The sequence below is a fragment of the Diachasmimorpha longicaudata genome, chromosome 3, assembly GCF_034640455.1.
Source record: "Diachasmimorpha longicaudata isolate KC_UGA_2023 chromosome 3, iyDiaLong2, whole genome shotgun sequence".
Taxonomy (NCBI): domain Eukaryota; kingdom Metazoa; phylum Arthropoda; class Insecta; order Hymenoptera; family Braconidae; genus Diachasmimorpha; species Diachasmimorpha longicaudata.
This window is the reverse complement of record NC_087227.1, coordinates 8101631-8128298: the sequence shown is the minus strand read 5'-3', so window position 1 is coordinate 8128298 and position 26668 is coordinate 8101631. Positions and strand designations below refer to the sequence as shown.

Here is a 26668-nt window from a genome sequence, read left to right as displayed (position 1 = left end):
TTTTATCAATGTTTTGGGTGGATATTTTTGGAAAAATTTAAGATGAAGAAGACTCTCCTTAAATTCAACCCCTGGGCTCACGAGGATAAAATTAAAAAAAATTCTGAGCTTCGATTAAATAACGAAAATACAAGATTGAAAATTATCTTTCTTCTCAGAAAATGTGAGGCAAAAAGGGTTATTTTTTTTACGATTCTGTTGGCTTTATTTAGAGTGTCAGATTAGGCTAAAAATAGATATGATGAGAAAACATTTCCACTGACAACAGACCCAATTAAAATTTTTATTTTTTTCATTAAAATCACCAGACGGATTTCAATCGAATTATCTTCTACTTCCACCTGTGACACAAATGCAAATTTATTTTCATTGACAATACGCAATAATTTTACATAACATTTTTTAAAAATCAGTTTATTTATAGAAATCATCTAAGCTGAAGCATTAATGATTCAAATATTATCATTTATTTTCGCAATTCTTAATTCTCCCAATTGATTTTATGAAATTTTTGTCCATCCATTAGCTTGCAAAGTGTAACGAGTCACGAATCATGTTGACACTGCGCCCGAGTCTGTCTGATAAGATAACTTCAGCACTGTACCATCAACGTCAATGGATTTAAATGAGAGGAAAAATATTGAAGTGTGAAAACTCTCGTGGAAGTGTATTTGCCTGCCTAGACAATTTTCTTCATCAAATTAATCAATTTTAATTGAATAAAGGAGAAAGTCAACGAGTCAAAGTCACTCGTCATCTGGTGATTATTAACTGAATTTTCCCAAAAAAATCACACTGTGAATTTTTCATGTTCGTGTGAGTGGCCTTTTGGAATTTCGTTGACGCGCGTTTAATTACTAACACAATTGATTGTAAATTGAATATAAATTACGAATAAAATTGAGTGGAAAAGTTAGACGGATTGTCGACTTATCGCTTCACACTAACACAATTCCCCCCTTGGTTTAACACTGAGTGATGATAATGACTGGAAAAAAAAATAACAACCGAGACAATTAAATTATTTTTCCTCTCATCGTACTGTTTAAATCGATTTACTGCCCGAGTCTGGTGAGATAAATGAATATTTACAGGGGTGAAAATGTTTTAATCTTATCATTTCTAATCAGGTGATTTTTTATTTCTAACATTCGATGGTACCATGCGGAAGGTCAATGAAGGGTAATCGAAGTCGAAGAAATACGACTTGTTTTTCCCAATAATAAATCCACCGTATTTTTCGTTTATTTTTTTTTCAAAATCTTCGTCCCCCTATATCTCACGAGATAATGACATCCGAAATCTCTCAAAATTTATCTCAACTTTCAACTCTGAGATATTGCAGATATACAAAACGGTGATTAAATTTCATATAAAAATTCCATTCAATTCCCATACAATAAAATTCATGAAGAATTCATCAAATTAACGAATAAAGTAGTTCACTTTCTGAATTAATAAAATTCCCCCACCTGTATCTCCGTAAATATTACTCATCTAAACAACTAATTGATCACAAAATATCCCCCTAAAAAATCCACCCTTTTCCCTCACAAATTTTTTCCTTATCTTCAATAGTCACCGAGTTATTCACATTTGAAATTTCTCCCGATAATCGATCTCAAACTTCGAACTCTGAATCGTCTGCGCGCGATCTATAGGACCGAGTGATCCCGATATCACCCGAATAACCCAACTACTGCCCCCTGTGTCTAGCCAATCGTACTAATCGCCTCAGAGAATCATGTGTTCTCTCAGTAACGTCGCGGCACTCGTCTTGAGCTCATCCGCGCTAATCTAGAATCACTAACTTCCATAATTTTGTGTACCTCACGCTGGAAGAAAAAAAATTATCCAAAAATTCATCAAGTCCCACCCTCACACGTCTCCCAATCCCGACGAGACCTTGAAACGTCGGAAGTGCCAGAGTAAAAAAAAAAATCAGGGAGACCCAGTGCTCCCGAAAAAAAAAAATCTAGAACATTCAACGTTTGAAAACGAAAGAGAAAAAAAAAACGTGTTTTATCGAATTTCTACGAGTGATCAAGTGCAATTCAAATTGTTCCGGCTACATTGAGCCCTCAGTGGTGGGAAAAATTTGAACAAAAAAATGAGATTTATGTGTACACGATGGTAGAATCACTGAGTGAGAGGGAGATGAGGATAATAAAAGTCAAATAGAGAGTAAAGTGCGTCGTCGATCGTTCGACTACGGGGCGTCCGTGTCTCTCTGTGTCTGTGTCTTTTTTTTTTTTTTTGGTTTAACCCGAGAACAAAAAAAAATTTTGAGCATTCATTTCCGCACATGTGTACGCCTTAAAAGAGCTAAAAATAAATGTAGAAAACGTCACCATATTATGCTGAATTAATTGAAAAAATTTTCCAATAATAATTTTAGATTAGAATTTTTGTTTACTGGTGTTTTTTTATTTGTGAAGTTTCATTCTCAGTGATTATGACCGAGGATAATTGAATGGTCTTAATACGCTTGGGATTACCATGCTAGCTGTGGCCACGAGTTCCAGGTAAATATTAATTTATTATGATTTTATGGTGGAATTGCTGCATGGCAAATGGTGACGAAGCAGTCAACAATGAAAAAGTGATATTTAACACGACAATTTTCAGGTTCGACAAGGTCTAACCTTAGAACTGAAGACCTAATGCGAAATAATTGCCTTATGACAAAGTCCTAAAAATACAGAAGTGTAATATCTCCGCAACTAATTATTTCAAAGCCCGAGAAAATAATGATTCGATGGAAAATAATGAAGAACCCATGCGATCTACCGATCCACACCGTCTCCGTTTATCATAGTTATCGATAAATATCTTCGAGTATAAGGCATATAGCACAATTTTCCCCAAACCCTTTTTAGTAGATCTCAATGAGAACTACAAAAAATGTTATCCCAAAAATAGTGCAATCAGCCTCAGATTTTGAAGTATTTATTGAAAACTGATCAACAGTCAAAATGGACTTGAACGTTTGTAACCGATAGCTTACGGTAGTGCCACAACAAAGCACCAAAAAACGAACAATCTATCTCTTTCTTGTACTACGATTTCAAGGCTGATGGAGATAAAGACCTGGGGGAAAATAATCATCTCATCTTGTAGCACTACAAACGAAAAAAAAAATGTCACTTCCTCTAATGCTACACTTTTAACACTCGACAAGGCTAAAAAAATTGACGAAAAATCATTCCCAGACTCGTCGAAAAATAAACATTCCAAATCTTTGTATTTCACCGGTCGTGTGCTATCGCAATTGGCCACGAATTTTTTTTTTCAGTCCCACTGGGTGAGATTTATTGTTGAGGTCTTGTTTGTTGGGAAGAATAATCTCAGTGAAAATAAACTGGGAAAATTTTTGTCACTGACTCATGGGTATTATTAGTCTCTGACTTGCATACGAGTTTTTTTTTTTTTGTTATTTCACTCGTTGTTGTTATTGTTGCTGGGGCTTTGCTAATTGATTGGACATTGTTGATCCAGTGTTATTCGCTGGAGAAGGGGACTTCAAATGGCCCGAGAATTATACATGTCACGATACGAGAATTCTTGTTAATGATTATGTGTGAAGAATTCGATGATTCATTAGGTGAATTTACATGTGAATTTTTTTTTCGGAGATTTCAGTAATGATTTAAAGGTGATTATGGGGAATTGACCGTTTGTATTCACTACCGATATGGCTGAGTTATTCGAATGTCATGCGACATTTCTTGATGGGCTGCGATAATTCGGAAGATTATATACAGGTGAATGATTTATTAGTCAAATGATATAATTTTCTCTAGAATATTTTTCGTAAATTTATTTCGTTATCAAATTAATTGAATTTTAGTAAGGGACATTAGCATTGTCCAGGTATATCAAATTAAGATCTGATATTTTGTCAGGGGTAGCTGGCATTTTAGAGGCGAATGTCAAGGATTATTCTTTCGATTGTTCTTATTATTATTCAAAGTGTCCCTTCTTCCGATATTTTCCTGAAAATTATCGTTCGATTCTCGTCGGAAAATTTCATTTTGAACTCGTCGGATAATAGAGTAATAAATAATACGAATTAGATAGTCTTCTCACAAGAATCAGAAGGAATTTTCCAACTTGAAGTTTCGAGTATTTGAATGTCCGAAATAATATTGATTGGCATAATTATATTTGTTTTCTTGGTGTACAATTGGATTGGAATTCCTCACTAATCTCGAAAGCCATCGGTTTGTCGAAAAGATCTCAAGAAGCGTTTTCCACCGACAATTAAAATTCCACAAAAACCAATTCTTGACATTTTCTCTGAATCCACTCATCAACAGTCAAATCCAATATTTACCAAGAGATTAAATCCCAAGTCGTTACTTCATCGTGTGTCACTGCTCTAATAATGAATCGTTATCAAAAAAAAATTTTAACGAAAAATAAATTCTACATCTGGCAACTGTCTCATTTTTACTACTCATCATGAACTCACACACATCTCCAAATAAATAATTTTTCAACCCCTCGTGATGCCTAAGAATAAAAATTTTTAAACCGGGATGTGACTGGTAATGCACGTGGCCATTCCCCACATTCACATCAGTAATGTTGGTGTGAGGGAGGAGAAGGAGAGATGTTGGTATGGGATTAGTTGGCGGGTAAAGGGCTACATTCGCATGTTCATTAAGCGCACACGTGACAGGGCTTTGTGTTCAACAAGGATTTAAACGTCTATTAAACCTTTTTTTGCTCCCGTGAAAAAGTTTTAAAAAAGACTTATAATTTTTTAGTGATGAAGGTACACTCAAGGAGGACCTCTGACGTGTCCTTGATAAAAAATTATTTTTTTTTTGTCGAGGCCTTCATTCAGTTCGTGGCACGAAACGAGGAATTTAATTGAGTCAAAGTAGTCCGAGGTTTTTGAGGGAATTTGAATTTTCATTACGTATCTTTAAATTACGAATGTATTCATTATTTATCTTCCAATAATAGCTGTCATATTTTTCCTTAAATCTAGGATTAAATATAAGAGCATAAAAAAATTAATGTGGGAAGGATTATTCGGAGGATTATTCAGGGTCAACCGTCTTGTGGGTTAATTTTGGGGAATATGCGAAGGGTTACAGTTCAACTTTGCCCATTTTGCCCTCCCTCCTAACAATATTTGCGCTAAAAATCGCGAAAGGATTTGATTTACTTATAAATTATTCTTTTTATCCTCCGTCTCCTCCACAAATCACTAAAGAGAGAAAAAAATGCCGATATTCAACAGCTCGACATGTGAAAGTGGTGATTTAAGTGGTCTGTTATCTCAGAGATCAGTGTGATGTCGATACGTATCGATTCGTGTGTCAAGTGTCTCCCAAGATTACAGGAAAGCAAGATAAACAGAGCCACAAATTTTATTTTCCAAGAAAAGTATCTAAAGAGAGAAATAATTTTCAACTTTAAACGAGTGAATACGAGTTTGTACTGTGCGTTTAACTACGCCGGAGACTAGTCTATTTTCGGCACAAGTCAACCTCTTCTCCAAAGGTACCAAACACAGTTGAGAATGAAAACAAGTGTCTATCTTAATGCCCGATGTGCGAATGAGTTGAGAAAACAGATATATTCAGATATTAAGTGTGAAAACGTAGAGGAACGAGTTGATTTTTGGTAGTTCTGTGACAGTTAAATAATCTCAATAATCAATTACTTCAGTAAGACACTGTCACCTAATATTTCGGGATAAAGTTATTCGTCCTTACAACCCCCTTACATCGACTAGACTATTTCGAAACAAAGACAATTGTTGTATATCGTGATCTCCTCATTTCCCATATCCAGAAATTCGTGAAAACCTCCAACGTATTCCCCATCCCCTTTAAACATCCCCAAAGATCCTCAGAGTCTAAGGACTCTCACTTCTAAAATAAAAGTTCTCATGAACAGTACCTCGTTTCTTCAATTCCCCTAATTTAAAACTAAAGTTATTCCTTCACAACTTAACACAATGCTCACATTGAAAAAAAAAAACATTCACACTACCCCGATCGTTCATACCCCAAAACTCTCAACAACCCCCGAAAACCTAACGAAAAGAAAGTTCCGAAAAAAGAAAAACAAATTGATTCCGAAACCGGTATGGATCATCGATCTGCGGGCCCCGAGAGAGTTGGCAGGATCGTGGGTTCGCACGCTCCGGTGGTCGCGCGAAAATGAATGTAACACTCGGACGCGCGTGCACTCGGCTAAAAAAAAAAACACCAAGACGAAGGAGAGAGAGATAAAGAGGGAGTTCCACGAGCCGGTGAAAAAGATATTTGTGTTTCGTTTTAAAACCTTTTCATTTTTATTAATTTTTTTTTTAACCTTCTTCTGAATCACTGGGGCTCATTTTCATTGACGGATGGGTGTTTTGGTGCTTCCGCAGTCCCTTCCACGTTTTCGGGGCATTGTAGGGCATGGGGGCCCGGGAGGGTGTGAAGGGGGGGGGTAGGGGAACAGTGTGGTGCCTGTACTCGCACGCGATCCTCGGTTTATAATGCTCGTATGTTTTATTTTCTCCCGTCTTTAGCCTCTCTTTGATACTTTTATTTGGTTTGTTTTGTTGTTATTTGTTTTTTATTCTCTCACTGCATGCGCTTTCGGCACGTCCTTTAATCGCCAGTGGGCGCCTTCATCCTTTCATGCACGTGACTGCGAAATTAGAAGGCGGGGTATTTACATTAGAATGAAATAAAAATAATTTTAAGAATGAATGGTTGGGAGAAGGGGAGAACAAAAAAAGTGATCAAACTGTGGGGAAGAAGTTGTTTGAGAGAGATATCCTAATCACTGGACAATACTGAAATTTTTTAGGGGATTGAGCTGCTCTTCGATGATGTTGTTATGGGTTTTTTGGTGTGATTATTATGTCTTGTTTTTTCAAACGATTTTTTTCGATTTATCACGAAAGATATGAAAGCAGAATGAGGCGATCCTTGTTTACCATAAGTTTTTAGTGAATATCTTAGAGTTGAACTGCGATAAAGGAATTTTTGAAGAGAAACAACTGGTAGATAATTTGATGATCTACAAAAAAAAAGGTCTTCCTGGATTGTTTACTCTATTAGATTTTGAAATCTTCAGCGAGAAGTGATAGGAAAATTATGTTTTTTCTCATCAAACCAATGTTTTTTTTTTTATGTTCCAGGTGGCCGCAGTCAGACGCTCATTCAGATGCACCAAAATACTGTTCTCAATATGACAGAAAAATAGAAGTGAAAATACAAGCATCTTCTCATCGATGCCAATTTGCCATGTTTAGGTAATTCCCGATTGATTTCAACATTCAACTACTCCCTATCGCATCATAAATTAAAAAAAAATCTCTTCATCCATAATTCAGGGATTTTCGAGTGAAACTGTAGACACTCTTGCGTAATTATTTCGTACTTATCATATTCAAGTGTTTGTCACGAGAAATTTCGATGGAAAGAAAAAAAAAATGAAACCCAGACGTTCAACAGCCATCTAAATTTAACCATCTGACATTTACATTTTTTTTTATTCAACTTTATCACCCTCTAACCACAAATTTAAACGTTAAATGACGATGCTAGAGAGACTCCAATGCAACGTTAATAATGCTAAACTAGGTAGTCCATGTGCCGTGATCGTGCACTTGTCACGGAATAAATTGAAAATAAATGAAAGTGAAGAAAGTAAACAAATAAAAAATAAATAAAATCGTTAAAATTACGGTACGGAGAGTCTCCGCTGCGGATATTATAAACACTCCTTATCGCACTCGTACTATTTTAACAGCGTTATCTCATTTCACGTCCGCCATGAAACCGCAAAACACATGAACTGAAATTCTCTCGCGTTTTACCATTTCTCAAATATTTTCTATTTATTCGTTTATTTATTTTTATCCACTAATTGCATACGATATTTCCTTCTTTCATCAATTATCACGGGATATCAATTGATAACACTAATCTGTTTATCAAATTGAATTATAATACTAATGAAAATGCAATTAAATTTTTATTTTCAACAAAAAAATTGAAGCGAGAGCAAAAAATTTTATTCAAGATATCGATTTAATGCGGAGGATTGAGTTGTACCAACGAAGATGAGAAATATCATAGGAAATTAGAAGAAAAATTTATTTCGTATTTTTTTCATTTTCAAAACTTGATTTTTGCGGTATTTCAGAAAATAATGGGACAATTTTTGTTATGCCTTACGGTTTCCTCGAGAAATAATTGGGAAATTGAAGTGAATTTTTAACGCCCGATATCTCTTCTTAAATTTCTTCAAGTCTTCACTTATTGGACGAAAAAAAAATTTCTCAAATTCAAATAGTCCCCGACATCCAAATGAAATGACGTATGACGACAAAACCAAAACCACAAGCAACTGCAGGTGTACAACCACAGTCTCTCCACCTTTCCCTCTACTTAGTAATAAATAAATACCGTCATCAGTCCGACAATCCGTGACTAATTCCCGGAGTAACTCAGAATGAACTCAAAGTTTTTCGTTGAGAACGAGAATATGATAAGTCAGTGGTATCTCGTGAGGATGTTTAGCACAGTTTTGATATTTATTTAACTGAACAGTGTCAAAAACGAACGCAACATTTGTCCTTAAAATTATCGCATTTTTCCCCTCTCCCAAGTCACAGATAACTCGAAACAGGTGTTTTTCTATTAATTTTAATCGCCTTCAAATTTATGTGTGCAAAAAAAAAATCTTACTAATCACTGGACATACGACTCAACCCCCCGGGCCATTTTTTTCCACTCACGAAAAAAACGCAAATATTATCTCCCCAACATTATTTGATATCTTGAAGTGTTGAAGAGTTACCGAGCATTTAATGAACCCCGGGAAGTCATGTAATCAAAACAAAATTAAGAGAAACATTTTTTGGATCATTAATTACCGCCTCAAGTGGCACTCGGGGAGGGGGAGGGGGGATGGTTATGGGTTATACTCCATCTCCCCTCAAGGTCGAAAATCTCTCCCCTCTCTAATCGCAAGCCTGAGAAATAGGATCGTCGCAATTTAACTTGGCAAATAAGGGCGTGACCACGAAAGAACCGCTCGTGCACACGCCCCGATCGTCTTAATTACCGATCTAATTGCGACACATGAGAGACCTCTAATGCTCACTGACTTCTTTACCCTGACACTTGCCCACACGGTACTCAACAAAAAATAACATCGTGAGCAAAGAAAAAAAAATTGAAATTGAGTAGTTGCGATCAGTACCCTGGAAATCCAGGATGTTATTAACTCGGCCTTGATAAATCCTTCAGATAAAAATTTGAAATTGGCGCCATTAGAGAGATGGGAAAATTCTGCTTTGGATTTTATAAAGAAAACCAACTCGTGTTGCCCTATTTCGATCGATCGAAGGAACAATTTTCGAGCGATAAAACGTTGCGCCATTAAACAAAACACCTCAGGCAAAAGGGGTATTTTTTTTCACCCCTATGAAATTTTCCACATTTTCCTTGGGAGCCAATCACAATGACCTATCTGAACATTGTTAAAAATTTTGAAAAAAAAAAAAACTAATTAGAGATCATATTAATTAACTAATTAATATTAATTTATGGTAGGTGAGCGGGGAGGTAGGCGCTGACCGGTGGCGGCGGCGGCCATGCGCCCCGGCCCGCCATCATCGAGCCGTCGCAGGCCTGCCCGTCGCCAGCAACACCAGCATCCGTACAACAGAACAAGTAATCGTCATCATCACCATCGGATTCTAGGCGATATTGATAGCACTGAAACGTGGGCGATCTTGTTTCTACTGCTACTCGTGTCGGGTCCCTGTCTCGCACTTATTGAGACATCACACAATCAAACGGATCATTTGGAATCTAGAACAATTGATCTCCAAGGAACGAATAAATCATTGGTATTGGATCGTGTCGATAAAAAGCCAAGAAATTTAACTATCGGATATTTAACGGCTATTAAAGGTGGTCTCAAGGATAGACAGGGACTCGCTATATCTGGGGCTATATCGATGGCGCTTGATGAGGTTTGTTCCCATTACTATTTTGTAAAAAATAATTTTTACTGTATGAAGTAAAAAGTACTCAGTGAGGTACCAGAATTTATTTATACGCTCCTTTAGTGCACCTCTTGGTTGAATCCAAAGTATAAAAAATAAAATTGCTAAAATTCAATAAAATATTGTACACTATATTTTTCAATACTTTAAAGTACTTCCAGACGTAAACAAAGTTACGATCCCCCACCACTTCAGGGAAAAAAAAGCCTTTTTCCTCCATCGTTCAAATATCCACAAAATCATGACCATAAAATTGTGCAAAACTATGCACACATAGTAATTCCTATGTACTTTCCCGTCGACTCACCCGTTACGTCCGGCTTCGTTGAACAGATATCACTACCGGTAGGTTATTATGCAAATTTTGTAAATTCCAACGGACAATGCATTATAGCAACAAAACAAAATCGAATGGGAAAATAAAAATAATAATAGAAAAAAAAAATATATCGTAGTTCTTAACCGGGATCTTTAAGTTCACTTTTCCTTACTCTCCTTTGGCGGCAAGAATAGAACGAGAGGATATCCTATTGCCCTTGCTTCCCCTTTTCAATTTGAAGGCTTTTTTTTTTTCAAGGAGTTTTTTCCCTTTCTTTTGGCTTTTTTTTACTCGCTTCTTTTGTGTTTTACCTCGAATGGGGTTTATATACACACAAACAACGGTCTTTGGCGGCACGAGCGCCTCCACCACTGGGTTGTTACGTTCTCACACGATGGTAATTTACATTTCGCGGCTTTCTGACTCCTCTCGTGCCCTCAAACTCGCGGAGAAAATATTTTTAAGGCTTTTATTTATATATATTTTTTTTTTCTACTGCTAAATTGAAATTTTTTTTTTCCTTTGGAGAGTTAAAATTTACAGGATTTTCGTATTACTTTCACCTGAATTTTATGGAGAAAAAAAAAATGATAGAATGGATTGATATATGATGATTTGTTTATGATAAAATGAAAAAATATTGCATCACTGAATCTGTTCGACTTTATCATGAAATATAAATTTTTTGTTTCCTCTTTATTTTACTTTCTTTTTTCTCCTTTCATTTCTTTTACTTTGGTTTTCGCTTCTGCCGGTCCGCCCACGCCCGAAACCCCAAAGAGCGTGAGAAGAAATCGCAAATGTGTAGCCCCCCTCCCCTCCTCCTCCTCCCCCAGCAATTCCTGGGTACGTGAAAAAGGGAAGAGATGAATAAATATGTGTAAGAATCTTATTTCATACACTGCAACATCCTGAAGCTATCGAGACATAAGACACAATAATTGATAATAATTTTTCGATCTCAAGATCAATTTGAAAATTTCAGTCCAGATGAATTTCAAAAATCCCTTCTGGAAAAACAATATCATCGGCATATAACACAGCAAAGGGACGTAACTAATGTGTATGTACATGGAAATTATGCCAGTGGAATTTTCAACAGAATTAATGTTCCAACCTGTCACCATGAACATTCAAATCCCTCCTATTCCTCCAAATCATTTCGCAATTTTTAGTAATTTTAAAATCTAAAAATAAAATAAATGATAAATTCAAGCTACTTTGCCAACGTTTCAAGTACTACATCTACTTCTTATCAAGTAATTCAAGAAATTTCCATCTACAAGAAGCAAACAGAAAATCATTATCAAACATTTTTTGGAGACATCCATAGCTTAAAATAACTCATTGTAGATAAAACATTATACAAATTCAACGATAAGAAAGATAACTTTCAATTCTCGTTACTTCCGACATGTTCAAAGAAAATGATGGACTTGAAAATTCCCCAGTACTTTTTGGAAGATCTACACACTCGACAAACAATTGACACAATCTCACGATTTTTTTGAAGCCACAAACCTGAGAATCTATTTTTAGTTTGGAAAAATCATTGTCGAGGACGATGACAAGTTTTAATTGAATTTCAGTAACAACTTATAATTTTCAGATTAATAATGATCCAAATATACTGCCGGACGTGAGGCTGGTGATGCGGTGGAACGACACTCGGGGTGAGACTGTTGATGCTACAAGAGCAATGGTCGACATGATTTGCGACGGTGTTGCTGCATTTTTTGGACCGGAAGGCTCGTGCTACGTCGAGGCAATTGTAGCACAATCGAGAAATATACCGATGATCAGTTATGTGAGTTATTTATCGCCTCTCATCAATGATTCATTCACCGATTACATGTAATTTTTTTATAATGACCTGGACTTCATTGACTACATTTTCTCGTTCTCAAGTAGTTCCAAAGACTTGATCACATTTTCTCATATTCCCGCCAAATTCACCAACTCGTTGAAGACTCACTTCGGGTTCAATATCCCGTGATCAAATGAAGATAGCACAATTATCCTGAAGACCTTCCTATCTCTCTTTACTATACAAAGAAGTCTCTCACGAACATTCTCCCATCCGTGAATGATTCAAAGATAATTATCAAAAACTAACCGAAGCGAAGACACATTCGCAGGAGAATACAGCAATAAACAAGTCTCTAAACTACCCTCGGGTCTCCAGGATTTTGTCCAAATATTGTCATGAATTTGAAACCAAATGAAGACAGCACAATCTTCCCAACAATTTTGCTACTCTACCCAGAAGTTCCTCACAAAAATTCTCTCATTCCCCAAAGATTCCAAGATAATCATCAAATGCTAACCGATGTGAAGGCACGTTTGCAGCAAAATACAACAATAAATACGTAAATTATCGATTCAGCCCATGTATTATTTCAATGAATACATTAAGTATTCATCCGGAGGGATGTATGAAGATTCTTGACAACGAAATAAATGCCTCTAGTGGCCCCCACATTGCCGATGTACAAACGTCCACTTACGCGATATTATCGTTTACAATTGTTTGAGGGTTGACAAATGGTACGTACCATGAACTCGATTATTTCAATTTTAAAACAAGTGAAAATGATAATAAATGGGAAAATATTCATTACGAAAGTGTCTTGCGTGAGGCTTAAAATACGTTCAATTAAGCTACTCAATTGGGACAAAATGACGCGCATTCATTTGAACTAATAAGAAGTGGCAACTGACTGAAGAATCCTCCGTACTAATTCAATTCAGCTTAAAAACCGTCATTTTGGTTTCAACAGTTGCTGTTTCCCCACTCTCCCTCCCGCCGTTTTTTTTTCTTTCACGCTAAACTTTGGAGGGAAAAATTCATGAGGTTCAGATTAAATGCCTGACAACGAGTTCGTTTGAAATCTATATTTAGACCGTGACATTAGGTTCCGACGCAACTGGTGGTTTTTTTTTTTCGTTGCTGACAAATTGATGCGATTAGATGTTGTTTTGTTCTTGTTCTCGGGATGAGGTAATTCATTAGTATTCAGAAATATTTGAATTATTATTTGCTTGTGTAACGATTGAATACTGAAATTACCTCTCATCTTCTCTTACATTTCTACCTAAACCATTATTTCAGGGACGCTTTCAGTAGAAAAATACACACTTTATAGATTAGGACGTAAAATTGTACGGAAAATTCTCATTCTCATCCGAGGCCGTGAAGTATCATTTTCTACCACCTCTGAAGCTCAAATCCACCCCCAGTAATTGACCGAGATATCCAATCCTCCATCATCCATCTCCTCAAGTGCCATGATGGCAAAAAAAAAATGATAACGACCAACAGTTTAAAAAAAACTCCCTCCCTCCCCTGGCCCCTCTGCCACCAATAAAACAACAACATCCACATATATATGTTAGTTGCGTCGAATGAAAGGCGTACGGCGGCAAGCAGGCGAGCATGGTGGTAGCCCCCATGGGTGGACCATACCGGACACCGTGGGATTCTCTTCTTCTCTTATACACAACCGATGTGAGAGGGGAAGGAGGAAGGGGGGGGGAAGAGATCGGTTCTGTTGGGACCGGTCGGTCGCTTCGAGCGATCGTGCCGGGGTCTAAATATATCCGAGATAAAGACCGCCAGTTAGCGAGCCAGTTCGACGCCGTTATCCTTCCTCCCTCCTCTTTCCACCTCTCTCTCCCCCCACCCCTTCATCTTTTTTTTGTAAATTTTATTTTATATTTTTTCATATTTTTTGTTTTTCATTTATTTACTGTTTATTTTATTTATATTTGTTGTCCTCCAGTATATACTACGGGTTTTCGTACCAAAGTGAGACAGAATTATATATGAAATGAAGGGCGGGGGGGGGGGGGTGGCAAAATGGCCCGGGAAGGGAGGGAGGGTTAGAGAGAGGGAGGAGGAGGATAAAAGAAAAGGAGAACGGGGGAAGGTAAAAGAGTGGTGCCGGGGTGGTCGAAGGCATAACCTCACGGACACCGTGGGATTTCTTCAGGGATTCGCCACTCATTTATCCTTTTTTGTTTTTATTTTTGGTGGTGTGATTTTTTATTTTCTCTCTCTTTTTTTTTTCTTTTGGTTCGTTTTATTTGGCCTTCTTTTACCTTTCACTCTTTTCCGACCACCGGCGATCTTCCAAAAGTATATGTGTGGGATTGAGAAAGTAATTAATGAGGATTTTTTTAAGGGACTCTGAGGGAGAGGGGGATGTGAAAATAATTGGGGTAATAGAGTTTTTGAGGGTCTCAATTGTTTTTAGGGAGAGATGACAAATGAGGGTGAGTTTTACAGGGGGAATTGAATTGTTTACACATGGGTTTTGATGGTGGAAGGTTAAATGCAAAAGTAGAGTAGGAATTTGAATGTAAAAATTGAAATATTCGAGGAATGTAGGTTTTTCAATCGGAACCAAAAATGAGATAGTTCATTTAGGGGGGATGATTGACGGAGTAATAGAAAATTTGCACTTCTCTTGAACGTCGGGCGGTCTCCATGAAAAATTTATCATTAATTAATATTAAAAATTGACGAGAAATATAATTTTATGCACAAATAGTTTTCGTAAGTTCAAAGAACTTTAATTACTTATTTGTAATCAGTGCACGTTGAAGAAACAATTATCCGCAAAATGTAGTTTTAATGACTACGACTACACATGGTTTAATTTTTTTTGTCATTTTTCGTCTGCAATTTAATTGATAAAGTTAATGATAGCAACTGTCAAAGACACTTCGATATCGATAACAACTTTGATGCTCTTAATGTCAACGGAAAAACATGAGAAAAAGATGATTAAATACCGCTCATGATTCAAATGGACGACCTGATAAGACAAGTGATTTGGTTAATTCAATAATAATATGAAGCTCGTCTATTTCAAATTAAATACGTTTTAAATTTTTTTTGGTGCATGACAGAGAGAAGACATTGGCGAGTAAAACTGGTCGTGGGTACCTCCACTCATTGGTTAACTCACGGAGGCAGCGGAAAATTCCGAATGAAGAGTTTCTCCTGATATTTCTTCTTAAAACCCCACATCGCCGCAATAATCCCATCGTTACGAAAAATAATCCAATCTACCCAATTCCTCAGCAGATAATTTACTTCCATCGCATGTCATTTATTATTTTTTTAATCATTTTCTTCAATTCAACTAACTATAATTTTTAAAAACCATTTCTTTTCAATTTTTTGATTATATCATTCAATAAATTAAATTTGTAACCATTTGAAAAACTTTCCTCCTATATAATACTCGACAAAAAAAATGCGAAAGTCAGTCTTGAAGGATTACAAAATATCGCTTCCGAAGTGAAAAAAAAAAAATCAACCAAAAATCTTTACTTCATAATACTGACGATTATGGGCTATGGGTCTTTGCCTCTTCTCCTTCGCACACAGAGAAACAGTTTCCAAAGCAATAGCAGTGTCTAAATATAGCTCCGATAAACAGAGGCAGTTAGTGTTGTCCCGCACTCGCCACATTCTCAAGTGTTCCAATGTACACACCATTTACCATTTTATACATTGTCACATTTATGGAAAGAAAAAAAATCTCACAATATTCAATTCTGAAGAGTCCAACGAACTCCAAAAATTCCAATCAATAGGAGTTTCGATTGATAAGATAGAGCGATAATTCCCCCCAAAGTGAAATGAACAATTCAAAATGACTGCAAAAAAAACAATCTACCAACTTGAATTATCGATACTCGATCGAATATAAATTTCTTTCCCACGTATGGGCCCGGGTGGTACCTCTAACTACCTCGTTTTCACGGTCACGGTGACTCCCACGGGGGCCCCCACGACGTTACGCCAGACCCACAGGGGGATAAAGGGGGGGAGGGCGAAAGAGAGGAGGAGGGGACCGCCATTATCTTGGTAAATCTCAGTCCCCACTCTCCGGCTGGACCACCCCGCTCGTCTCAACGAACATTATCATCCCTCGAAAGAATAAATCAAAGACTGATCTCGATTCAATATTCGCTGGTTTGAAATTCCCATCAATATCGATTTTAATATTCTGGTTATCCCAGTGGTGAATATTTTTATGATTTTTTATTTTTTTGAGAATTGGTGAAGGTCCGAGACATACAGCTCAATTGAAATTATTTTAATTTTATTGTCTAATACTTGAAAAATGATAAAGGGTTCGATGAAAGCGATCATCCGATTTGCGTTTCCAATTATTCCCAATTAATACAATTAACTGCCTTTTCGTTGTGTCCCACTTATCAAATTTTGTTGAGGATCAAATGGGAGAGAGGCAGGTGTCAAAGTGTCATAGATCCTCAAAAATCTGAGGGCGTGTCTCCTACTAATTGACCCGGAACAAATTTGTAATTATATGTACATTTCATCAGTAAACCATATAATTACCAAAAATTTGATTCTCCTGATCACTTCCTTCATTTCTCCCTCTTGACCCTCAACACCACTTGGCTCTTCTCTCGAACGTCCCCCAAAATAAACCCAAAACTTCATATTCTAAATAAGTTCCACCCTAAATCACCTAAAATACTCTCAGACAATTAAAAAAAAAAATCTCCAACCGACCGAAAATAGAGTGGAATTTGCCATTTTTTTTTTCTTCATTTTTCCTCAAGACATTTTGATACACTGGCAATAACGCAGAGGTGGAAAAGGGGAGGGGGAGATATATCTTTGTTGGTGAACGCGTCGCCTCCTGACCACCTGGCATCCGTCCCACCTACGTGAAAGTTCGCATCGCCAACTAACAGCCACCACATTCTCGTATACCGCACACATGTTCAAACAAATTTTATATGCTTGAAAGAAAAAAAAAAAAAGAATAAAATCACCACTCAATCAGTTCATTTTTCTCATTATCTTAATCCCAGCAATTACAGCAAATGTAAAACTCGACGTTTGATGTCATTGAGTAGATAACGGAATTTGTGATAAAAAGCGTACTTGGAGAATTAATGCTCTAATAGATGAGAAACTAATGTGAATATTTCATTCATCTGTGATTTGTTGAAATGGCATAAATCAATTGCACTGATTCAATCAATCAATTGTAATTATTTTCACCACTAATCAAATTTAAAAAATAGTCAAAGAACATCTCCCATCATAATCTTTGTTTTTACATTTTACATCCGACATATTTTTCAATGAAGCTCACATTCAAACAAATATTTATCAGTCACTGACCTGAACTATGGAAATTTTCAAGTAAAATTGAACCTTCGGAGAGTTGATTTTTGCACCGCGTCAACAATTTTTAAAAAAACTCTGTCATTCCACTTCAAAAATGTCTCTCTCCCCATATCTCGTCCAATTAATTTTTCAAAAGAACCCAATGATTTACAAATTCTTCCCACTGTTTATCGCGTCCCACAACCGCCAAAAAACCTCTAAAATTTGTAGCCCTCAGTGCTCAATGGTTCTTTTGAAAAGAAAGCCCTAGCCAGCCTGCAAAAATCCCCAAGAATTTTATTTCCATGTGGGATTTTGCCATTCAAGGATATACGCCAGCAGTCGAGACTATCGCTATTTGTCCCGTGCGTCTATAAATAGTATCAACTGCTGTTGATTTACGAATAAATGAAAGCCTCTTTCGTTGTATTTGTGGTTAACATGTGTATGTAGTGGCTTGAATTCTCGAATGCCTGTTGCTCTCCTTCCTCGCTACCTCCCTCAATTCCCTCCTCCCCCCCCCCCTCCTGTTACCCCCTACCCTGGTGCCCTCCTCCACCTCCCGCAGCATCTATTACCATTAAATATAAAGTGGAGAGGGAAGAGGTTCTTCTCGCTAACTCTGTTTTACTTTGTCACGTGTATACTCATATACCGGTGAACATTCACCGTAGACAGCGCGATTCCACACCTCTCCTCTATCATTCCATTTTTTTTTAAACCATCGAATCAAGTCATTGTATTCCGCGAAAAAGTTATTACTGATTTTTTTCCCTGGTAAAAATAAATAATTTTCATCCCGAAAATTCGAATATATTATTTATACTTCATCACCAGATGTATGCATGTATGCACTGATTGAAGGATTTTGTTGTATCAATCATAGCTCCTTAATTACTACCGCAATTCATTAATAATTGACGAATCATAGTAACTGATAAACAGTCTCGTTTAAATACAACAGAATCCTTCCTCCTGTTCTATCAGTGTGTGAGTGTGTGACCATTTGGTTTTGATTGTTAATTGAAATACTAACTTTCGGTACGAGTGCGTAATTATATGTTAAGATACTCACATATGAATATATATGTATGTATATGTATGTATATATATGTGAGAGTATGAAAACATTCATTTTTTTCTAATGCTCTTATAACCCAACAGGTTTCGTGCTAAATAAAAAAAAATGTTAACATACGACTGAAAAATTACTACATTACGCAACAAGTGCGATAAAATATATTATTATATTTGCTCATAGAATATTTCGCTATTGAAATAACCCCACAAATGCACCACGTGAAGGTTCGGTTTTTCCAAAAAAATATGTTCACCCTCCCTACCCTCCTCTCCCCCTCAGTGGAACATCTGCATTCCGTATTTCCGTCTTGACACAGCATCTCCGGAGACAAATAAGAACAAATCGAGAATATCATTTTTTTTTCTCCTCCCCCGCCAACAATGCATTTGCAGCCCATCGTATCAGTTTGGACTGCAATTGTTGCACAACGCGTTGCACGTCGAGAGTTCCCCACACACACCATCACTACTCGAGAGTGCGCGCGGGCTCTCTCAAGGTGGTCTCGTCTAAATATAGCCGACCGCCGGCCAGGAATAACGCCAGTCAGCTAGCCGGCAATGACCAATGCACCCTAACACCACGCCCTCATCATTTTTCTCCCTCCTTCCCTCACCTCACCACATTTAACCCCCCTATTCAGCCCCCCCCCCTCCCTCCCACCTCACCGGGATATTCTCTACACATCATAATCAATTTGTGAAAACGCCAGACTTTTGGGTTATTTTTAAATGGGAAATAAACCAATTTACATTGACGAAATATGACAGAAATTGATTTTATTTTTAGTTGAATTAGTTTGTTGTTTGTCCCTTTCATTTTCATATTCATCTTAACTATCGATTTCAGGAAAAAAATTAAATTTTTTTCTCTTTATTTCAATTGACTCAAATTAATTATTAAAAGAGTTTTATGGACGAGCTTAATGATCCCCTTCATTTATCTCATTCATTGAAATATCTCCAAAATTCGTTGAACTCAACCAAACAGTCAAGTATTTCTCTATTTGACCCTGAAACCCGTTTTATGACTCATGAAAATGAATGAGTATAGGGTCAAATGGTAGAGTACCTATGACAGGTTGAATGATGTAAAATATCTACTGGAAGATTCAAGTAGAGTTACATCATTAATCTCTTCCATTGGACCCACAAATATATGTAATTTCCGGAAAAAAAAAATAACGAAACATATATGACTAATCAGCCGATTATTGCCCTGTCAGAAATGCTCCGACTACAAAGCCTCGAAAGTGCCAACATTCGCCCGGACCGAGCCACCCGAAACACAGGTAACCAAGTCACTGATAGCCCTACTGTTGCATTACGGTTGGAACAAATTCACGATAATAACCGAGAGTGCGTGGACAACAGTGGCAAAATCCCTGGAGAATCAGGCTACCAAGAACAACCTCACGGTGAATCACTACAAAACCGTTGAAGATCGTCACACATGTTGCGAGGATCGTTTGCCCTGTTGTCACGCTGGGGTTTGGTTCCAGTTGATACAAGACACCAAGAATATGACACGTATATATATATTTCTCGGTACACCATTATCATTAATTGAACTTATGGCGGCAATGCAGAATCAGAGATTACTTGATAATGGTGAATACATGGTTATTTACGTTGATATGATGACATATTCGCCTAAAGAGGCGGAAAAGTACTTATGGAGGCCAGATGATTATGATAAAGGACAAAGTTGCCTGGAGACAAAGGATTTTCTCAAACGTGCTAGATCACTAATGGTTGTTGCATCTAGTCCACCCAACCAGAGTTACGAAGAATTCACTAAAAAAGTGAGGGATTACACGTCTAAAGAGCCATTCACTTTTCCAGTACCTGATTTACTGATGAAATACGAGAAGTACGTGTCTATTCACGCCGCTTATCTGTATGATTCGGTGAAGCTTTATGCTACCGCATTGGATCAACTGATTCGTCAACAGCCTGAGAGCAGTCTTGAGGAAATTGTTAGCAATGGAACGCTCATTATTGAGACTATTATCAAGAGACATACGTATCAGAGTGAGTAGCTGTCAAAGGGCCAATAGCTTTTGTCAAAACATTCCGGAATTTAGGAGAGATGAATGATGAATTATTTCCACTAACTTCTAGCCCTTAATGTCCTCTTAAAAAATTATCTAGACGAAAATTTCATTATCCTTAAAATAGGGAAAAGCTCTCGGTTTCCTCTAGAATAATTTTTTTCTAACAACATCACCCATCTCCTATCAATTCCGAGAAATCTCTCAATAAAATTATCTCACTAAATTAGTTATTTTTCTCGACATTAGGCGTGGGTGGACAAACGATTAAACTGGATAAAGCAGGTGACTCAGAGGGAAATTTTTCAGTACTAGCTCTGAAGAAAGACCCCTTAGCCCGGGGAAATTTCCTCTGTGAATTTCAAATGAAGCCAGTTGGGCAATTTCAACAGGGTGAAACTCTAGTGAGTGAGTTGGTTGTTAAAAGAAAGCAAAAGAAATAATGATAATAGCATTGAAATATTTCCTCAATAACCAATGACTGAATAATTTATATTTTTTCATTAATTGATGACAGATGTACAGGCCATCTGAGTCCATGGAATGGCCGGGAAAAAATAAACCAGAGGCTGAGCCGGGCTGTGGATTTTTGAATGAACACTGTCCCAAAGATGATACACATCTACGTAGTATCGTTGCCGCGGGTATTCTTGCTGTTCTACTATTTTGCGCTGCTGTTATCACCATGAGTATTTACAGAAGATGGAAAATTGAACAGGAAATTGAGGGTCTACTTTGGAAAATAGATCCTAGTGAAATTCATGGATATCCACATTTGGATAATCTCATGTCATCACCTAGTAAAGTGAGTCTATCACGTATACATTTATCATTCTTCAATAACAAATTATATTATATCACATTAATTTATTTTTTTTCCACCAAACGTAATCTCGATAATTTCATTTAATTTTCATTTACCATTGAAAAACATCTCCAATCAATTATATTAAGAAAAACTTTAAATACTAAATTCTCAATTAAAGTAGAACTTCAATTTATCTGTTTCACAGTTAAGTTTAGTTAGCGCAATGTCATACGAGTCAAGATGCGGTGGCCAAGTTTTCGCCCAGACTGGTCATTACCACGGTGTTGTAGTGCGAATAAAAGAACTCAAATTTTCTAAAAAAAAAGATATATCACGCGATGTAATGAAGGAGATGAGAATTCTACGGGAAATAAGGCATGGAAATCTCAATTCTTTCATCGGTGCGTGTGTCGAGCCCATGAGGATACTATTAATTACCGATTATTGTGCCAAAGGAAGTCTTTATGTGAGTAGAAAAAATCTCAACCAATCAATTTCCAAATTATCCCTCGAATTAAACTAATATTACACGCTACTCAATTTTTCTTTTTCAGGACATAATTGAAAATGAGGACATAAAATTAGACGATATGTTCATTGCGTCATTAGTTCATGATCTCATTAAGGTGAGAAAATCAATAGAAAGTCTTTGAATCGTGGGTAGAATTTTTTAAATATTTTTTTTTCGTTTTTTATATGTGCAGGGTATGCTGTATATTCATGAATCTTCAGTGCTAGTCTGTCATGGTAATCTCAAATCGTCAAATTGTGTTGTAACATCACGATGGGTACTGCAAGTGTCTGATTTTGGTCTTCACGATATGAGACACTGCGCCGAGTCGGACAGTATCGGTGAACATCAGTATTTTCGAAGTGAGTATTACCGAGGACCTGGGTTTGCAATTTCAACGAGTCAGATCACATTATAAAGATTAAACAAATATCTTAGAAAGCGCCCAAACTCCTTGAACACACCTAAACTTAATCTCAATCCCTCAGATCTGTTCTGGAAGGCGCCAGAGTTGCTGAGGAGCTCCACCGCCCCAATAAGGGGTACCCAAGAGGGTGACATTTATTCATTCGCCATAATTCTCTTCGAGATAATAGGGAGAAAGGGTCCCTATGGTGGAGTCGACCTAGAGCCCAAAGGTAAGTCCCCAATTCAAACGAAATCTTAAAAGAAAATTAACGAAACAAAAAAAAAACAAGCATTTGATCGAATTCTCTTTTCAAAGAAATAATTGAGCGCGTGAAGCGATACCCGGAGGACGGTGAACCACCCTTTCGTCCAAACATCGACGTTCTGTCTGAATCAGAGACTGATTGTGCTGATTATATCCTAAGTACGATAACTGATTGCTGGTCAGAGAGCCCAGAGTTGAGGCCAGACTTCAAAATGATAAGAAGCAGACTTGCCAAAATGAAGGCTGGTAGACATAGAAATATTATGGATCAGATGATGGATATGATGGAGAAGTATGCCAATAATCTCGAGGATCTAGTCAGTGAGCGCACGCGCCTTCTCTTCGAGGAAAAACAGAAAACTGAGGATTTGTTGCATCGAATGCTACCAGAGCCTGTGGCTAATTGCCTAACGAATGGAATTGGTGTGGAGCCAGAAGCATTCGATCTAGTGACAATATACTTCAGCGATATCGTGGGATTCACAGCAATGTCTGCTGAGAGTACACCTTTTCAGGTTGTTAATTTTCTCAACGATCTTTACACGATTTTCGATCGGATAATCAAGGGGTACGATGTCTACAAGGTTGAGACCATAGGGGATGCCTACATGGTGGTACGTTAAATTTTTAATAAATTAATTGATCAATTCTTGAGTATATTAAAAAATTAATTAAGAATTCAATTGAGAGCTTAAGATTTCCTATGGAGAATGGAATTTTTAAGTATAATAACTCCTTTGTTTCATTGTTGTCTCCCTTTTAACTTTAGGTATCAGGATTGCCATTGAAAAATGGTAACAGACATGCTGGTGAGATAGCTTCAATGTCCCTCGAGCTTCTGAACGCGGTGAAACAGCATACGATAGCCCACAGACCACAAGAGACTCTAAAACTTCGAATAGGAATTCATACAGGTAAAAACTGAAAATTATCGCATTTTCCAGTTTCTCCCTAAAGCCTCATAAGCTGAGAAAGTGCACAATAAAATTTTCTATGTTACTCGCAAGACTCTCCCCTCTATCTCACTTGGATTCCGAACTATTTGGCAGCCAAGAAGTTAAATTCCATTTTTCAACGCAAAATAATCTCTACCAGATAATTTAAATTAAATTAATTGATTCTAGGCCCAGTTGTGGCTGGTGTTGTTGGCCTGACAATGCCCCGATACTGTCTCTTCGGTGACACTGTTAATACAGCATCAAGAATGGAATCTAATGGAGAAGCTCTGAGAATTCACATAAGTGCCCAGTGCAAAGAAGCCCTGGACAAAATTGGTGGTTATATTATCGAGGAGAGAGGACTGGTCCATATGAAGGGAAAGGGAGACGTCAAGACTTATTGGCTTGTTGGGGCTAATGAAAAAGCGATTCAAAAGAGAGATGTGAGTTACGCTATACACTATAAACAATAATAATTAAGAAAAAACAGTTAAGTCCCGTGACATCCCTCGAACCTATCAAAGTCCACCCAAACAATAGTGTCACTTCCTTTAGAGATGAATCGATCTGTATCACCCTTAACTCATTTTCAAAAAATTTACCAAAGAAAAAGAATTCGTCCATTAAATAAAATAAAATAAAATATTTCTCCAGGTGGACGTGGGTGATCTCGCTCCACTTTTCTGCCGACCCCGTCGAAGCCCGAAATTGAATCCGGACTCCCGTCAAGCATCCCTCTTGGGAGGTCTCGGTGCGGGTTCACGACGTACGAGTGCCGTACCCCGACCGAGCCCCGACGACTCAGCCTCCCAATGTGGTAACACCAGCCCAGTACCCCGCCACCTACGACTCGGAAAACTGGAGCGAAATCCCCTCTTTCTCATTGACAGCCTCTCAAAAACTACCCTGGACAATTTAACAGTTAGCGAGGAGGCTGAAATAAGAGCTGCAAACATAAAACTAGCCCTTGACGATCTCTTCCTCGAGGGACAACCAAAGTTGAATAAAAACGCTAGAGTATTGTCGACAATTGCCTCATCCTCGACGACCTCTGACTACCCCTCGACAATAATTCGTGAGTCCAAATCACTGGATCCATTCCCCAGTGATTTTAATCAGGAATCTTCACACTTGGGATGGAAAGAACCGAAGAAGAGCTTTCGATCACTAGAGAATTGTGAGAAATTCAGTAGTTCGAAGGAACATCTGACGAGTCTCAACAACAATTATCCCAATGGGGATGTCATTCACAAGGAGAACTTTCAGGAGGAAGTGGATATTCCCCTTCTGGGTAATGATGAAACGGGGACGAGTGAGGGGGAGGGATTAGGGAGTGTGAAGAGGTGGAGATCCTTGGATCACATGGTGACGAATGTCAGTGGGGATGGGGTGCCCGATAAGAAGAGCTCGGCGAGAAATTCCATAAGAAGTTGGTTGGTTAATTTGTTCAATGGAAATGGACTGAGAAGCAGCGAAGTATCGATAAGGAGGGGTGTCATTGCTGGGTATGAACTGCAGGGTGAGAGGGAGAGTATCGTTTGAAGAGAAGTCAAGAGATAAAAGGGCTTCATAATTTTTGAGAATTATTCTGAGAGGATTAGGACTTTGAAATTAGAAGAATCAAGATGCGAGAATGACCTGATAAATTTACACTTCGAGGTGGGAAAAATCTTCCCAACTTTGGGGGAGAATATTACTGATCAAGGGTGCCAGTTGTGATGGGTGTTACGACAGTGGAGGAACGATAAGAGCATCACTAACAAATAATTAAATTCTTATGTTGCCATTTTTTACTCGGGTAATTTTCATTGCATGTGAATCGTGATTAATTGACAAGAATATTTATTGATGAATTTGAATGTTTAGAAAGCTCCTTAGAAGATTCGACAGATATTTATTAATACGGAGTGAGATGAAACGTGAATAATCGGTGGTGAAGTGGTGGAGAAGAAGGAATTCAATTTTTTACGGGTTCTCAAATGTTTAATTTTCGCAGAAATTTAATTTTCTGTGGAAGAATTCCGTTGATATTTTTTCTTCAAGCTAATGGTATGCGAGATAATTGTAATACTGACGAAAATAATTTTCTTGAAACGTGAATTATCTCGACAATCACTGGTTTCAAGAAAAAAAAAAATGTCAAGGTCTGTTGAGGGTTCCATTGAAGCACTTGTCCTCGAGATGAATGGGCCATTAATAAGAATGAAAATTGTGTCAGACAGTTCCACAAATCATTGGAATAATTCAACGAGTTTGTTTTACCCCTTTACCACTGAAATATCGAATGAAAATAGAGTGACAGTGGAATGTCCAAGATGACTAATCCATTGCACTGAAAATTTCCCGAAATTTATTGTTTTTATCGAGGAACAACGATTAGTTAAGTGCAATTTTTATGTACATGATTTACAGTTACCGAAAGTGTATAGTTCCATTCAACCCTATATTTTTGTTTAATTTTTTATCGAAAGTATGTGACACGGGTCGTTTATGTTTCATTTAGCCCTGCCCAAAGTTTCAACTTTTCATTTGATCGAAATCTCTCAATAAACGAGAAATATCGGGTTGTGAGTCACGGAATCAAAATTATTTTTTTTCTATAAACTCTTTGAGATAAAACTATAGCAAATTCATAAGAATAATTTCCAATATTTTAGTCATTCGAAAGAATATTCAAACTCTGATGAAAATATTGAAGTCGACATAGTGTTCTTTTTTTTGTTGATTATCAGTTATCATCACACAAATACTTCTGTTTATTTTTGTTCACTGAAGGAAAGCAAATTCTTCGTATGGCTGTGAAAAGTGAACTATAATTTGTACCTAAGGTGCTTAGTTTAATAAAAAAAAAATCATGGAAAACCGATAAAAAAATTATGTCTAAAATATTCCTAAGTAACTAATTATAATGAAAATTTACAAATATAGATACGTAAGCTTGTAAAGATTAAGAACAAAAGAACCGACGTCAACTGTATATAAATTGAATAATAATATATCGATGTAAAGATAATTGTGTAAATTTAAAGAAAAAAAAAGATAAGAAAAAACTGACGTGAAAGACAAAATGAGTGTTTTTATGTT

General features: G+C 37.1%; 2 protein-coding genes across 6 annotated transcripts in view; one reads left to right on the top strand and one right to left on the bottom strand.

The window, feature by feature from the left end:
* The window catches only part of LOC135160060 (SWI/SNF-related matrix-associated actin-dependent regulator of chromatin subfamily A containing DEAD/H box 1 homolog), a 117121-nt gene that overhangs the window by 89599 nt on the left and 854 nt on the right, over positions 1-26668 (bottom strand). The window lies entirely within an intron of this gene.
* On the top strand, positions 1738-26652 carry LOC135160054 (receptor-type guanylate cyclase Gyc76C-like). 4 transcript variants are annotated; one of them, XM_064116215.1, is made up of 15 exons: positions 1738-2525; positions 7160-7273; positions 9585-10009; positions 11971-12168; positions 19827-20634; positions 20904-21058; positions 21172-21459; positions 21668-21928; positions 22017-22088; positions 22167-22335; positions 22462-22611; positions 22698-23260; positions 23416-23560; positions 23771-24027; positions 24239-26652. In XM_064116215.1, exons 3-15 carry the CDS (start codon positions 9626-9628, stop codon positions 25124-25126), a joined length of 4338 nt encoding a protein of 1445 aa, XP_063972285.1. In that variant the 5' UTR covers positions 1738-2525; positions 7160-7273; positions 9585-9625; the 3' UTR covers positions 25127-26652. The 4 variants fall into 4 exon arrangements, with proteins under 4 accessions (XP_063972285.1, XP_063972287.1, XP_063972286.1 ...); XM_064116217.1 differs by lacking the exon at positions 9585-10009; XM_064116216.1 differs by lacking the exons at positions 1738-2525; positions 7160-7273 and adding an exon at positions 8946-9185.

What these genes read in the sequence shown, in the direction of transcription:
- LOC135160054 (XM_064116215.1), top strand. Translation starts at nt 9,626, where the DNA reads ATGCGCCCCGGCCCGCCATCATCGAGCCGTCGCAGGCCTGCCCGTCGC. An exon ending in AGTCGACCTAGAGCCCAAAG is followed by an intron (nt 22,612 to 22,697) that starts GTAAGTCCCCAA and finishes CTCTTTTCAAAG; the next exon opens with AAATAATTGAGCGCGTGAAG. An exon ending in TCGAATAGGAATTCATACAG is followed by an intron (nt 23,561 to 23,770) that starts GTAAAAACTGAA and finishes AATTGATTCTAG; the next exon opens with GCCCAGTTGTGGCTGGTGTT.